This window comes from Tachysurus vachellii, chromosome 19 (genome assembly GCF_030014155.1).
Source record: "Tachysurus vachellii isolate PV-2020 chromosome 19, HZAU_Pvac_v1, whole genome shotgun sequence".
Classification (NCBI taxonomy): Eukaryota; Metazoa; Chordata; class Actinopteri; order Siluriformes; family Bagridae; genus Tachysurus; species Tachysurus vachellii.
The window spans coordinates 4,257,265-4,273,969 of record NC_083478.1 but is presented as its reverse complement, the minus strand read 5'-3'; the positions used below and the strand labels follow the sequence as shown (position 1 = coordinate 4,273,969).

Here is a 16,705-nt window from a genome sequence, read left to right as displayed (position 1 = left end):
TTTCTTAATTTAAGTGATTGATGAGGAATAAAACATAACTGTATTCAAATATATAAAAATTAATGAACTTCAGTGCCTGAACTTCTGTCTGTGACAGTAAAGCCGCATCGCACTATATTCTTTATTTTCCTGTAAGAGTGTGATCCTAATGGTTTAACTTCTTAAACTATTGACTCTGGACTCAAATGTATGTAGAATTTCCTATAATAAGATCACATATTTTACTCAGTTCTGCCTTACAGTTCTGTGCTGTTTCTATAGTAACAGCTCACATACTCAGCGGTGAAGTGGTGGCTCAAGTGGTTTAGGTTCTGGGTTGTTGAACAGAGGATCGAGGGTCAAGCTCCAGCACTGTCAAGGTGCCACTGTGGGGCCCTTGAGCAAGGCCCTTAACTCTCTCTGCTCCAGAAGCGCTGTATTATGGCTGACCCCATGCTTTGACCCCAACCTCTTCAAGTGTGTGTATTTATGTCATATATATATGTGTGTGTGTGTGTGTGTGTGTGTGTGTGTGTGTGTGTGTGTGTGTGTGTGTGTGTGTGTGTGTGTGACAAAAAATAAAGGCTTCTTCTACTCTCTAAGCCTAATCATACTTTCCTCCAGAAACAGAAGACACTTTTTTTATTAAACACCAATTATTTATTTATTGATTGATTTTTATTTTTATTTTTTTAGTTCCATCTTCTCTTAATCTGAAAATTGGTGAAATCACATAAGGACAGACTGAATAAAGTGTGTTTTTGTTTAATAAACTAAAACAACAATTATTGATGTGGTGACGTTTTTAGTTTAGGAGACTTTTATTTTATACGTGTGTATTTCATATAACAGTCACGGTGCTTTGCTAAGTTTCCCAGCATTGTAAACTTAAAGTCTTCATAGTGACACAAAGGGGTTTTTTCTGGTTTACGGTTTCTCTATAAAATGACACACTGTGGATTTTTGAGAGAGAGCTAGATAAGAAAATGCTGGAGAAGGAAGGAATGGTTAGTTGGGCTATAACGAAAGTGAGAACAGGAAGTAATAGTAGTCTGCTATTCCTAACTCAGAATAATCTAATAATAAGAAATACCATTTCACTTCCAAAATATATTACTTATTATTACAGAATTATTGTTTGAAATATTCTATTTGCCCATAATTACATAGCTTTTTTTTGTGCAGAATTTAATGTCTGCCCTTTAGTCTCGCTTTCAACTTAACTTGCTGTCTAATTTGTACATTTACTGACATGAAACAGATTTCGACGGTGCATTTTACTGAGAACCATAAAGTCCTCAGTCTGAGCTTTAATGCACTTCAGAGTACACAAACACAAACTCTTTACATTTCTGGAGACAGGAAGTGCTGTGACATCACTGTGCTGTTATAGAGGTCCAGCTGACATCACCATCACAGATACGCTGCTACAGGACCTGCCATCCTCGCTCCTGCTATCAGCTTATTTATCTGAGCAGTAGAGATAAGAGAGAGAGGGAGAGAGAGAGAAAGAGAGAGAGCTGTGTGTGAGAGGTGTTTGTGACAAAGAGTCATCTCTATAAACATTTCTCTCTCTCTCTCTCTCTCTCTCTCTCTCTCTCTCTCTCTCAGTGTCTCTCTTTACATCCTGATATTGCTCAGACATACTGACATATATGTGTGTTTGTGTGTGTGTGTGTGTGTGTGTGTAGTTCTGTCACATTCTTCATCACAGTAAGGTGTTGTGTGAAGGCAAGTAGAAACTAGATGTGTGTTTGAGGAGGTTTGTGTAAGAGTGTGCGTGAATCTCATTATTATGGTCAGTTGGAGTTTGGCTGGAATTAGGTGTGTGTGTGTGTGTGTATGTGTGTGTGTGTGTGTTTTGGGTGGCAGGGCTTTTGGGTTAAGTCTGTCTATGAAGAAACCTTTTGTAGTTTGGGACAGTTTAGGTTTGGTGTGTGTGTTTGTTTGTGTGCGTGTGTGTGTGTGTGTGTGTGTGTGTGTGTGTGTGCCTGTTTGTATGTGTGTTTGAGGGATTTGGGATTTGGTTTGTCAATTGGTGTGTGTGTGTATGTGAGATTAACATGTGAGTGTGAAGATCTTTCATTAATATGGGCTGTATGTGATGGAGTTTTGAAAGTGTGATGGAGTTTGTTTGAGATTGATTGCATGATAGTATGCGTGTTTTGTGTTTGTGTGTGTGTGTGTATGTGTGTGTGTGTGTGTGTGTGTGGTAGGTTATAAGTGACGGAGGTGCTGCTGACTGCTCAGCGAAGAATGGCTCATGTAAACACTTGGAGGTTCCCAGTCATATGTTTATGGATAAAAGTGAGTCTGCTCTCTCAACACAGACACACACATGCACACACACACACACACACATACACACAAAAACATACACACATAATTCCTTATCTCTTACATATCCGTGTTTACCATACGGCAAACACACACACACACACACACACACACACAATGTTAAACTTAATGCTCCAGAGGCCTCCAGACACTCTGGACTTTGCCACTATAAATCTTCAGCCTCTAAATCAGACACAGAGGAAACCATTACACACACAGCAGGTGTGTATATTACTGCTGTCAAATTCCTTTACACGTGTATTATACTGCTAATTGCTGTGAAGCGCTTGGCATTTAAATGCTTTAATTATTAATCTCAAACAGACAGAATAGACAGTAACAGTTACAGCTACACTGTGAATTCATATCACACAAAACACTGAGGTTAAACACTTCACACCCAGTGGCTCCGGATCCACTGAGAAGATAACCAGGATAACACACTTACTGAAGATGAATGAAGGAATATTTACACACAGATTTTATTCATCGATCATTTATAAGCTCCTCTAACAAACTTCAATTGTACGCCTATAATCTATTCAGTGAAATGTACTGAAATGCAGCTCATCCATGGGGCAGGATGAGCACAGCTACACCGCTGATGTCTCAGCCATTCAACAAATAACATTCTTAATGAATCTATACGTTTTCGTTTCCTTTGAAACACTAATTACCGCTTTTTGACAAGTATTTTTAGCAGATTGTTCCATAGAGTTATTGTTGCATCTAGTGGCCAAAAATAGGAATTGCACTAAGTGTTAACAGAAGCCCACAGGAACAGGACTCACACTGCCCCAGGCTTTGTGGAGGAGCAGTGAACAGGACGGGTGATAACACGGGTTCGAGTCAAAAAAGACTATATGGATGGACTTGGAAGTTTGTCTTATATCTGTAAATATGGGTTAATGATATTACAGCATCCATACTGAATGCTGTAATCCATTCATTCTTGGCTTTCAGCAGACTCGGGTGTGGTTTCTGCTTGGCTGGAATGAAAACCTGCTCCCACACCAACACCGGCCCTTTCTGTTCATCTTCTACTTCATTTTTTTAAAATTTGTTGTTAATATCAACCTGCCCAGTACAGTAAAATAAAATCTTCTATCTATCTATTTATCTATCTATCTATCTATCTATCTATCTATCTATCTATCTATCTATCTATCTATCTATCTATTAGAACAATAATATGCAAATATTAAAATAAAAATAAAAAGTTGAATTGTAATCGTGATTCTGACAGCTTATATGTCTTTCTCTTTCACACAAACACATACACACATACATACACACACACACACACACACACAATGTCTCCGTCACACACTATCTCACTCCTCTGCTGTCATTGGCTTACTTGCTGACTCAAACTTTTCCTCCTTATCTCGCCCTCTTTCCTCTTTCCCAGATGTAAGACAGACAAGATGCAGAGCTCTGAAACTCCCTTGCACTCCTGCGCTGTCTTTTTTTCTCCACTGCCTGGAATCCTGGAGTTTTCATGTATTAAGACTTGTATAAAAAGCACATATAAACATTGAACAGCTCCTCGGTACTAATACGTTCCCAGAATGCACTATTGCTGTTTTCCCAGCATTGAAGTCGTGTGATGTTTGACCAAGTAAACATGACGGTGATGGTGATGTCGTGCTCCACCTTTCTCTGTTTACAGCTCCTGCCATTATCTCAGAACACGTTTATCAGACCAAACAACTTTTAATACGTCATGACATTTAGATGTCTCCGCTCTCATGCTGGATATTAGTACGCCCAGATGCGAATGATTTTACTTTTAAAAGAGTTCAAACTCTCTGAGAGTTTCTAGGCACTCATTTCTCCTACGCCTCTTCACTAACCCTAAACACTCCTCTCCATGTGCAGGCTTGTAAGACCACTGCTCCCAGCCCAGGGTGACCCCATGCCCTTCTTCACAAGAATGATATGCACACAGAGCAGTTTCCAGATGATGATATATGTTTGTTTTCTTGCAAAGTGAGTAACAGCTCCAGAACTTCCTTATTCTGACCCGCAGAATGACTTTAACCGGCACTCAACACGAGAGGAGAGACGACAAGGGGAGAGGAAGAGAGAAAAAGAGCTGAGACCAGAGATTACATGAGATGATATTAGATAAAGAGAAGAGAAGAGAAGAGAAGAGAAGAGAAGAGAAGAGAAGAGAAGAGAAGAGAAGAGAATGGAAAGAAGATGAAATGGGTTAAGATGAAGTGAGAAGAGAAAGAAAGATAGAAATGAAAGAGAAGAGAAGAAAAGATATGTTCCCAGGCTGACCTCTCTCAGGACTAAAGGGAGTGATGGAGAATGTGTTTATTCTCTGTGCTGCCTGTTTATGTATCTTCTATCTCAATGAGCACTGCATTATTTCTCTGAGGAAGAGAAATTCAATGACATTAAGTTCTATTTTATAGTCTATAAACACACTTAAGACTCAGCGGTGGGGAGGAGAAGGGGGGTGGGGGTATCGAAGGGTTGGGGGGGGACGTCGCTTGTGGTCCGACACTGGCCTAACCTGCTTTAAATCTCAGGCTTTATAGTAAACAGCTTGGGACATCTCTACAGGCCTTTTCCAAGCAGAATTTATTTTATTTACATCAGTATATTTCTGCCAGAGTGGCCCTCAAGATCTCACAAAGCCTATCTGGTAACCAAGGAAGAGCAAACAACAGCACTGAATCATTTGAAAGCTATTGTGTTGTTGTGCTTGGTAAAGGTCCAGTGGGGGGAGAGAAGGGGGGGGGCATAAGGAGTACAAAAGTCCAAATAAGTGAACTTCAGATGCCTTTGTAAACACATTCTTATAAAAAAAAAAAAAAAGAGCCAGATAAAAGCAATATCACATATCTCTTGAGAGCCTCGCCGATAATATCCTCATAAAAGGATGCATTCTCTTACCATCTGTTTCAACGATAGATGAGAGATGCACCATCCCACCATCTCTGTTCATTCACTAAAGCCTTCGTGTACTCTGCTCTCATTCATGGTCCACTAGAACAGACGAGAACCCTCAGCACCCGGCTCTCATCTCACCCGGCTACGTCAAAATCGCCACTTCCAATTCGGCTGTCACCTTTCCAAAAACCGCAAACCACAAACAACGCACTCAGACCAGATGTGTCCACTTTGGACAAAAAAAAAAAAAAAAAGCTGATGACTTTCAAAACTGGACGTGAGACAGGACAAAATAAACACAGCCATGGAAAGCTGTGAATAAAGAGGGTGTTACAGCTACGGTCGATCACAGAAACGGTGTCAGAAACAAACCTCTAAGTGGTGTTCTGGAACGGTGTTGGATTTAGGGGTGTGTGGAAAAAGCCCAATTTACACTTAAGTGTATGTGAAAATGGTGCAGTTAAAGCTGGATTTGAGGCACTGCACTTTGTAAACATGTCTAAGCAAAGCACAAGGGGTGTGTAATCCATCAACAAAAGCCTTGTTTTTCATACATGATCTTAACAGAAAAGTTGTGTTTTCCTTATTTGTTAAGTCAATTAAGTGGAAATCGTTATTAGCTGCATTCGGAGTCATATCGATGTATTGATTCATTGATTCATTGATTCATTCACAGTTCATCCACAGCGTATCTCAGTTACACCAGATACAAGACAGAGAAGGTTTTTTTTAAGACACTGACCTTATGTTTGCTGTCATTTGTACACACGATTCACAAATTTTCATGTTCATTTTTCACATGTCATGTGAGAGTTTATTATTCACGATTCGTGAACACGATTTGTTTATTTATTTTGATTTATACTGTACGTCAGAAATAAAAAGAATTAACAGCACCGATAAATTAACATAATAGAAGAAATCTGCTAATAGTGCCTAATATTTGAACGGAAAATACTTCAGTCATTGTACATTTTTTACCGTACATAATTACTGTTTATAAACACTTGTACTTCACTCATTCATTCATTCATCTTCTACCGCTTATCCGAACTACCTCGGGTCACGGGGAGCCCGTGCCTATCTCAGGCGTCATCGGGCATCAAGGCAGGATTCACCCTGGACGGAGTGCCAACCCATCGCAGGGCACACACACACTCATTCATTCACGCAATCACACACTAGGGACAATTTTCCAGAGATGCCAATCAACCTACCATGCATGTCTTTGGACCGGGGAGGAAACCAGAGTACCCAGAGGAAACCCCCGAGGCACGGGGAGAACATGCAAACTCCACACACACAAGGTGGAGGCGGGAATCGAACCCCGACCCTGGAGGTGTGAGGCGAACGTGCTAACCACTAAGCCACCGTGCCCCTGTACTTCACTCAAGTACGTTGAAAATATTAATGAAATTGAAAAGTTTCATTCTTCTTGAGGTAAATTTATAAAGGTAAAAAAAAAAAAGTAAATACTTTTTATAATTTTTTTTGTAAAAACCCTTAAAGTATTGTGAACACACCTTAAAAGGGTAAATAAATTATGTAAAAATGTTTACATTTGTTTATGTTGGTAATGTAAACGTAGCTCTTTCCACAAGCCATCAGACTCCTTAATTCTTTCCACAAGCCATCAGACTCCTTAATAACTGAACTGAACTGTACTGAGCACAACACACACACACACACACACACACACACACATAAACTATATGGACTGCACAGACCTACACTAAATACACACACTTCCAATATACATACATCAAGCTGTTTACATGCTGTTTTTTGCTCTTTGCACATGTTGTCTCACATTTCAGTTGATTGCTGTTTTGCACAATACTTTACATTATCTCATGTAACTGCTGCTATAATACTAATGTGTTCATTCCCGTATTTCTGCACACGTATTATTGTTGAACATACAGTATTTACAGTATTTACACTGGTCTGTGCTGCTTTTGTGTATTGTCTTTTGTGTAATGTCTTGTAATTGTGCCTTTGTCTTTGTAAAAACTGTCTTTTGTCTTGTCTTGTCCTGCACTGTCTTTTGTACTGCATTGTATTTTGTCCTGCACCGTCTTTTGTCCTGCACTGTCTTTTGTACTGCATTGTATTTTGTCCTGCACCGTCTTTTGTCCTGCACTGTATTTTTTGTCTTTTGTAATTCACTGTCTTTTGTCCTGCACTTTATTTTTTGTCCTGCACTGTCTTGTTTGTCTTTTGTCCTGCACTGTCTTTTTTGTCTTTTGTCCTGCACCGTCTTTTGTCCTGCACTGTCTTTTTGTCTTGCACTGTCTTTTTGTCTTTTGTCCTGCACTGTCTTTTGTCCTGCACCATCTTTTGTCCTGCACTGTCTTTTGTCCTGCACTGTCTTTTGTCCTGCACAGTCTTTTTGTCTTTTGTCCTGCACAGTCTTTTTGTCTTTTGTCCTGCACTGTCTTTTTGTCTTTTGTCCTGCACTGTCTTTTGTCCTGCACTGTCTTTTTGTCTTTTGTCCTGCACTGTCTTGTTTGTCTTTTGTAATGCACTATTATGTAGCTTCATGGTCCTGGAGAAACTTCTAAAAGCTTCTTGACTTGGCATTGATTAATTTACACCATTAACCACCTCAACAACACATTGTTTAAATATAATTTTTCCATTCACAGGATATAAAAAACGCTACTTAATATTCTACTTAAGTTCAATTTAGACAAATGTGTGTGTTTGTGTGTTATAGCTTTATTAGACGAATTGTTGTGATTAGCACCATATTAGCTTAGCATCGCATTATCCTCCGAATCCACTGCTCGGCGCGGTAGCCTAAGCAGCTACCCTTCCGCCATAGCAACAGGAAGTGACGTCACAGGCACCAATGGCCGCTAGTCTGTTGCTATGTATAAGCTAGTACGGAAAAGCCTTTGTTTGGTTTTGTGTATCAGAAGCGTAGTGTAGCTGCTTTATTCTCCTCCTGACACAGACAGAGGCTTTTCCCCACAAACATTACTGCAACTGCGTGTAATTATTTCTGCAAAAAAGTAAGTTATTTGTTTGTTTATTTTGGCAGCGCTTTTGTTAACCTGGTGAAGTTAATAACGCGTTAATAACACAGTGATTATGACTCGTAATAACGTACCGGACTGTTTATTACGTGTTCATAGAAAATTGGGTGCTAGGAGGGGCCATTTTTTATAACTGGTAATATACAAATACGTGGTTGTATTGAACACAACTTATAAAATCAACATTAGGAGGAAAGTCTAGTTGTAGAACATTAACACTACAAGGATGCTGAGTTTTTTGTTTTTGCAAAACCTTCTGAACGTTATATCGTGCTAAAGTGCTGCAGGTCTGATTAGCTAGCAGAGCTAATGCTAATCAAGACAAGAAGCTTTTATTGTCATTTCAACCATATATAGCTGTTACAGTACACAGTGACATGAGACAGTGTTTATACAGGACCTGGTGCTACATAACACAAAGACAGAGATAAGGACTTAGTAAGTTAGTCCTAGATACATAAAGTGCAACTGTGTGACCTGGTGTACACAGTGCAGGACAAGACAGAAAGACAGTGCTGGACAAAAGACAGTGCAGGACAAGACAAACAAGACAGTGCTGGACAAAAGACAGTGCAGGACAAGACAAACAAGACAGTGCTGGACAAAAGACAAGTAGACAGTGCAGGACAAAAAAGACAAGACAAACAAGACAGTGCTGGACAAAAGACAAGTAGACAGTGCAGGACATAAGACAAAAAGACAGTGCAGGACAAAAAGGCAGGACAACAGGACAGTGCAGGACAAAAAAGACAAGACAACAAGACAGTGCAGGACACAAAAGACAGTGCAGGACAAAAAAGACAAGACAACAAGACAGTGCAGGACAAAAAAGACGACAAAAAGACAGTGCAGGACAAAAAGGCAGGACAACAGGACAGTGCAGGACAAAAAAGACAAGACAACAAGACAGTGCAGGACAAGACAAACAAGACAGTGCTGGACAAAAGACAAGTAGACAGTGCAGGACATAAGACAAAAAGACAGTGCAGGACAAGACAACAAGACAGTGCAGGACAAAAGACAAGACAACAAGACAGTGCAGGACAAAAGACAAGACAACAAGACAGTGCAGGACAAAAGACAGTGCAGAACAAAAAAGACAAGACAACAAGACAGTGCAGGACAAAAGACAGTGCAGGACAAAAAAGACAAGACAAAAAGACAGTGCAGGACAAAAGACAGTGCAGGACAAAAAAGACGACAAAAAGACAGTGCAGGACAAAAAGGCAGGACAACAGGACAGTGCAGGACAAAAAAGACAAGACAACAAGACAGTGCAGGACACAAAAGACAGTGCAGGACAAAAAAGACAAGACAACAAGACAGTGCAGGACAAAAAAGACAAGACAACAAGACAGTGCAGGACAAAAAAGATGACAAAAAGACAGTGCAGGACAAAAAGGCAGGACAACAGGACAGTGCAGGACAAAAAAGACAAGACAACAAGACAGTGCAGGACACAAAAGACAGTGCAGGACAAAAAAGACGACAAAAAGACAGTGCAGGACAAAAAGGCAGGACAACAGGACAGTGCAGGACAACAAGACAGTGCAGGACACAAAAGACAAGACAGTGCAGGACACAAAAGACAAGACAGTGCAGGACACAAAAGACAAGACAGTGCAGGACACAAAAGACAAGACAGTGCAGGACACAAAAGACAAGACAGTGCAGGACACAAAAGACAAGACAGTGCAGGACACAAAAGACAAGACAGTGCAGGACACAAAAGACAAGACAGTGCAGGACAACAAGCGGCGGTTGAAGACCTACTTATTCAGGAAACACTTCAACTAGCACTTCTTTCCTTATCTTTTGCATTAAAAAAAAACAAACTCAACCTTTGATACTTTTTCATTGTAACTTTGAACAAATGTTTTAAACTCATGGTATCTTAAGTATGTAACTTAGTGAGCCAGCATTAATGTATTCAATGTTAGAGATTTAAGCACTTATGTACGTCGCTCTGGATAAGGGCGTCTGCCAAATGCTGTAAATGTAACAAGACAGTGCAGGACAACAAGACAGGACAAAAAGACAGTGCAAACAAAAAATACAAGACAATACACAAAAGACAATACACAAAACCAGCACTGACCAGTGTAAATACTGTAAATACTGTATGTTCAACAATATTACGTGTGCAGAAATACTGGAACGAACACATTAATTATAGCAGCAGTTACATGAGATAATGTAAAGTATTGTGCAAAACAGCAATCAACTGAAATGTGAGACAACATGTGCAAAGAGCAAAACTCCCATTATTGAAATTATGGTCCATGTTACACCTCCTCAAACATGCATTCTGTATACTAAAATGAAACAGAACCATCTAAAAGAATACACCATATATTCACAAATATGTCCATAGCCGACCATTACACACATACGTACTTGAACATCCCAACACAGATTTATTTCACTATTTTTCTGTTAAAATAAGCAAACAGTCTTCTGGGAAGGCTTTTCACTAGATGCTGGAGTGTGACTGTGGTGATTTGTGTTTAATCAGCTACAAGAGAATTAATGAGATCACGCACTGATGGTGCAAGAGGAGGTCTGGGGTTCAGTCAGTGATCTAGTTCATCCCAAAGGGCTCAGTGCAGGACACTTGAGTTCTTCCACTCCATCTTTAACACACCATGTCTTCAAGGAGCTCTGTGCTTTGTGCACAGAGGCATTGTCATGCCGGAACAGCGAAGGGAACTAACACTACAGCATAAAAGAGACGTTCTAGACAGTTGTCGGCTTCCAAAAGAGACACACAGGGGTGTGATGGTCGTGCTGTTCAAATGTCCGCCTTATAAACACCTTAGGGACAGGTTCTTCCATCCCAAAAATGAATACACTTTCAGCTTCACTGTGCTTCACTGTGGGCTTCAATACAACACCCTGTCCTTCGTTATTGTGCTATACATACATGCACTGTGTTTAAGGCACTAAGGCACATCAGACACCAAACAAGTTTCAAGTATAATCACAGTCTCTGTAGGGAAAAACTGCAAATATTATTTACGACCAAATTTTTTCTGTCGTTCTGGTGAGGAGCTTTGTTTAATTTTGTGTATATTTCTACAGAAAAATCTATAAAGATAAAACTGATAGGATGACACCCAAGGGGACATCATAGGGACATTTTTATCAAACGGCTTCAATACTAGTACACAATACTTCAATACTTCACAGCTGCTGAATCATATTTTGTGTCACAACTAATGTAATACCAGCTGTTAAGGAGTTAAAGATGAGAATTGACAGTGGTCGAATCCAATTTCTGATATATAACTCTATGCTTTTTTTTGTTTTCTTTAGGCTCCTTCTGGAACGTGACATGTATTTGTAAAGCTCCCTCCGTCCAAAGAAGCCTCATGGAACCGAGTAACGATGTGGCGCTGGACATTATCATCACAAACGTGGTTTCTGTCTTCAGGACCAGGTGTCATTTAAACCTGCGCACTATCGGCCTGGAGGGGACTAACGTCATCTACAGACCAGAAGTCGGGGTGCGTTACGAATCCAAGAGTTAAACCTCTGTACAGCTAAAATAGAGACAAGGCAGCCACATTTGTGGCTGAAAAAAAAAAAAGAAAAGACCACACTTTTCTCTCCTGGGTCAGTCTGCACAGATTCATGAAGATAATGCAGTCTAACTTGCGCTGTAGAAACTTGGAGTGTCTCTTACCCCTTTTCCACCGGAAAGAACCGGGTTCAAAGTTGGTTCCACTGGCGAACCTTCTAAGAACCGGTTTGCCTTTCCATCGGTTAGAGAGCCGTCACAGAGCCGAGTCTGACGTCACTGTATACGTGTCACGTTTCCCAGCAACGTTAGCGCAGCAGCGGCAAACACAAACACATCAACAATTGTGGATGTTACTTTACTGTTAATGCTCATGGCTTTGTGAACCTACATTGGCACCCAAACGCTGCGTATCCGACGTGTACGTGCAGCTCTATGTAATCTGTATAAACGGAGGTTGTAATCAAGAAAGTACATAACATTATTTTATCATTAACACAGAAAAAAGTTAGCCTTAGCATGTAGCTAACTACTATCATGTGTGCTGATAATTGATCATATTGCTGTAAAGTAAAAGTGTATTAAACATTAGTATACTTAAGGTACATTATCAAATGCACTAACAGTAGCCCCGCCCACAGCCCCGCCCACAGCTCCTGACACAAGCTGTTCTTAAGTCTAGACCAGCAACATTTTGGTGCTACTTAAGAACCACTTTTCCTGGTTCAGAGCCGGTGCTTTGGCTGTCGAAAAAGAAAGAACTGATTCTAAATTAGGCTCTGGCTCAGAACTTGCACTCAAACTGCCTCGGTGGAAAAGGGGCATCTGTATACAGGGTTTTACTCGCCTCTAGAAATGTTTACATGCACACTTACTTTCTTCCTGTTTGAGGAAAAAAGATTTTACGTAGTGCAGGTAATAAGAAAGTGTGCATGTAAAACTTTTCAATCTAAACTAAAACAAAGTCCCAAGGCACCTGTTGGTGATTTGTTAAAGGACTACATGGAAACTGTATAATAATATAATAACATCTATAATAACATGCCACGTCTTAAAGATTTTTATTCTTGACAGTTGAGCCAAATCCTTCTGATCGTAATGTTGTTTGTATTCCGTTTCCATCCAGAAAGTGCTGATGAAGCTCCGCAAACCTCGCATCACTGCCTCAATATGGTCATCAGGGAAAATCATTTGCACTGGTGCAACAAGGTCTCAATGACAGAAAGCTCTTTTACTCATATGTCTCTAATCTAATCCTTCGGCTCACTAATAAGATCCACGTCACTTCTCGATCTTTCTCTCCGTAGCGAGGACGAGGCTAAACTGGGTGCCAGGAGGTTAGCCCGCTGCCTCCAGAAGATTGGATTCAAGGTTTAGTTTTGGATCTTATTCGCATTCATATTGATTAGTTTTATTGTTTATTGGGTTAAAATGACTGTGTGTGTGTGTGTGTGTGTGTGTTTACGCTGTCCTTCAGGTCAGGTTTTCAGATTTTAAGGTAGTAAACGTCCTGGCAGTGTGCTCCATGCCCTTTCAGATCCGCCTCATCGAGTTCACCAAGAACAACCGTCCCATAGCCAGGTACGATCTTCGTTTTCTTTTGGAAACTGAAGTATCCAAAATCTATACGGTCTAAATGATTAACGCTAAACGTATTACTGTTAACATCTGTTTATATTATTAGCGCTGTTGAATTCTCAAATCCGATTGGTCAGAAGGATTCATTTTCTATAATAGCAGCTCTGACCGCAAGGCAAAGCACACGTTAGTTCGAATACGTTATAATTCTTTAGTGGCATCTTATACATGGATTAAAAAATATCGGAAGCTCACGATACTACAGAATGTCTCTGTATGCTGTAGTGCTACACTGGAACTAAGAGGTTAAGTGTTCCAGCATGACAAAGCACAGAGCGCCATAAAGTCATGATGTGTTAAGTTTGGAGTGGAAGAACTTGAGTGTCCTGAACGTCCTGACTCGATCCCACTGAACACTTTTTGGATGAACTGGAACACTTACCGAAACTCAGACTTCCTCAGCGTCCCAACATCGTGTCTGATCTCACTAATGCTCTTATAGCTTAATGAACACAAATCCCCACACTCTTAACATCTAGCGGAAAACCTTCCCTGAAGAGTGTTAACAGTAATTTCCCTTCATTACTGCACCTCTACACCACACCCCCCGACGAGTGTTTTTTATTCCTTATAGGAAACACGTTAATTTAGTGACACTGCAGCTACATCGCATGAAGCAGCTGAAGAGAAAGAAAGAGTAGTCGGCTCTAGTTGAGCATGCTGACCATAGGGTTGTGACCGAGGAACACTTACATCCATTTATTCAGAGGTTTCCATCGTTCAGTGCGGCTTCTGAGCAAAGCCGAATCGTTCGGGTTTTTCATTTGTTCAGTGAGACAGAATAAAATATAAGCGTAGACCTGAGCATTTGGGGGTTAAAGGCTCAGAGGCCCAACAGTAGCTCTTTGACAACCCTGAGATTTAAAACTCGTAGAATCCGTAACCGAACACCACCGATTTATTGTGTGAGTAACAGCACCCTCCGGTGGTGAGAAGGATGCAGAGCTCCTCAGGCTCTGGGTCCAGCACTTTGACAAAGATATCTGATTCCATTCTAGTTTGTTTCTAGAAGTGTGTTAGAGCTCAGAAATCACCGAATTGTTCTTCAAACTTCCAGGACTCTAGTTCCAAATATAGCTACGCTAAGCACCTTTAAACCAGATTAACGCCGTGAAGAGGAAGAATGGTTCGTAATCTCTTTATCGTGTCTCACTCAGAAGACGCCGGATTCTGTTTTTTCTTGTGTCAATTTAGGGCTTTGTCTCGTCACCGGGACATTTTTCTTATTAGGGATCGAAGTTACCAATTTTTGTAAAGCTTCAAAGTTTCTAGCAAAAACCAAACGACGCTTGCCCACAAGGCCAAAAACAGAGCACTTTTCACACCCACATTAGTGGGTACGCATCAAGACTCTTCACCTAGGTGGAGGAATGAACTGCAAATTAATTGATGCCAAAACATCAAAAACTGTCTGTCTCCTTCCTGCAACCTAGCGAATGGTGAACCAGTATTAATGCATCATTGCTAATGAATTCAAACCACTTTTGCACGTCACTCTGAATAAGGGCGTGCGCCAAATGCCACGGATGTAAATGCCAATGTAAATGTAGTGAAAATGTCTAATAAAAGCTTGTTTTGGTTTTGTTTTGTTTGTTCAGCTATGAGCCTGAGCTTCATCCAGCTGCTTCATACAGAATTAAAACCCTTAGGAGCACAGTGCAGGTGTTCTCCACAGGCAGCATCACAGTTACAGGTACACGCTACACAATCCCTGTACAAAGATCCTCCACTTCTCTATCAAGCCCTTATTAAACAGATCTGTCCAGTCAGAACTTATGAGCTTTATAGAAAATATCTGAGAATCTGGCCTGTGACGTATATCTCGGCTGAGAAATAAACCACTTGGATCATTAAGTTCGTAACTTAAAAACTTACCAAGTGAGTTAAAAGCAGCTTGCAGGTTGTGATCCTCGAGCATGTCACATGTCACCCAGTGCCAATGAAATGCTGGAACTCTACCGGAAGGATGAACAGACGAGGTTTAGCTGTAGCTTGTACACTTTTTTTTTTTGAGCTCCTGCCAGAGATACAGGAAGCGACTGCTCTCTCAGTGAAAGCAGCAGTCAAACCAAATGCAAATGACATTCCCTGATTCAGAAAAGACCATTTTTATTGATTAAGTAGTGGTGGTTTGGGCAAACCTTAAAAACTCTATCGTCTATTGAGAAAGAAAAATCAGTCTCACTTTAAATCACTTGACTTCTGTCTTCATCTAACGAATAGAAACCTTTATTTTGTCACGTCTACATTATAGCACAGTGAATTTTTTTTTTCCACACATGCCATCTTTGGAGGTTTGTGGTCAAAGCACAGAGTCAGCTATGATACAGCACCCTGGAGCAGAAAGGGTTAAGGGCCTCGCTCAAGGGCCCAACAGTGGCAGCTTGGCAATGCTGGGGCTTAAACCCCTGATCCTCTAATCAACAACCCAGAGCCTTAACTTCTTGAGCCACCTATTGAGCCGTATTGATGATTTAAAATGCATAAGACCTGTAGAAGTGTTCTGGATGATTTGTCTCTGATGTCTTTGAACCGTTTTGTCTCTTCCCAGGACCAAATGTTCAGAGTGTTGCCTCAGCTGTGGAACACATATATCCTCTACTGTTCGAGTGTCAGAAAAAACTGGCGTAAAACATACACACACCCACACACACTCTGGAAAAACCCGAAGAAGCACCTTATAAATGAATGTGTTGTAAGACGTTAAACTTTTGGCCTCATCGTCGTGTAGTAATCGAACATTTTAATCAAACGTTATTTTAGTGCATGGACGCCAAAGTCGACGAGACACTGTTGCTATTTTTCCGGAACGTCGGGAGTTACAGAAAAAAAAAACTGAAGCTGGCTTTAGTAGAGCAACACAGAGGACGGACTTTAAACAAGAGCGGCCGCACTAAACAGGACGTGATGTAATATTTACCTTAAACAAGAACACTCTGCTTCACGAGGCAGCGTGCAGTTTACGTGTTTATGTACAATGTCCACTTTGGTATTTTATAATAAAGACTGAATAAAATAATAATCACGCTGCGTCTCTTTCTTCGTTCATCTCGTACATCGGTGAGAATAAAGACAAGTTTGATTCAAACTCTACTTGAATTTGTGCTTCTTGGAATGAAAGTGGTATAGAAAGATGTAAATAAATAAATAAATCAGAAACGTATTAATGTCACGGTAAATTGTTGACACTGCACTTGATCTAATACTTGTACCTTTTTACACACACTTTTAAACTCATTGAAATACTTTGCGGCGGCACGGTGGCTTAGTGGTTAGCACGTTC

At 40.5% G+C, this 16,705-nt stretch overlaps 1 protein-coding gene across 1 annotated transcript; it reads left to right on the top strand.

The window, feature by feature from the left end:
- The first annotated feature begins 8,059 nt into the window (after nt 1-8,059).
- tbpl1 (TBP-like 1) lies at nt 8,060-16,444 on the top strand. Its single transcript, XM_060894652.1, has 7 exons — nt 8,060-8,240; nt 11,580-11,770; nt 12,911-12,993; nt 13,092-13,155; nt 13,262-13,365; nt 15,021-15,115; nt 15,974-16,444. The coding sequence occupies exons 2-7, from the start codon at nt 11,636-11,638 to the stop codon at nt 16,051-16,053; spliced, it is 561 nt and encodes a 186-aa protein (XP_060750635.1). The 5' UTR covers nt 8,060-8,240; nt 11,580-11,635; the 3' UTR covers nt 16,054-16,444.
- The last annotated feature ends 261 nt before the right edge of the window (nt 16,445-16,705 follow it).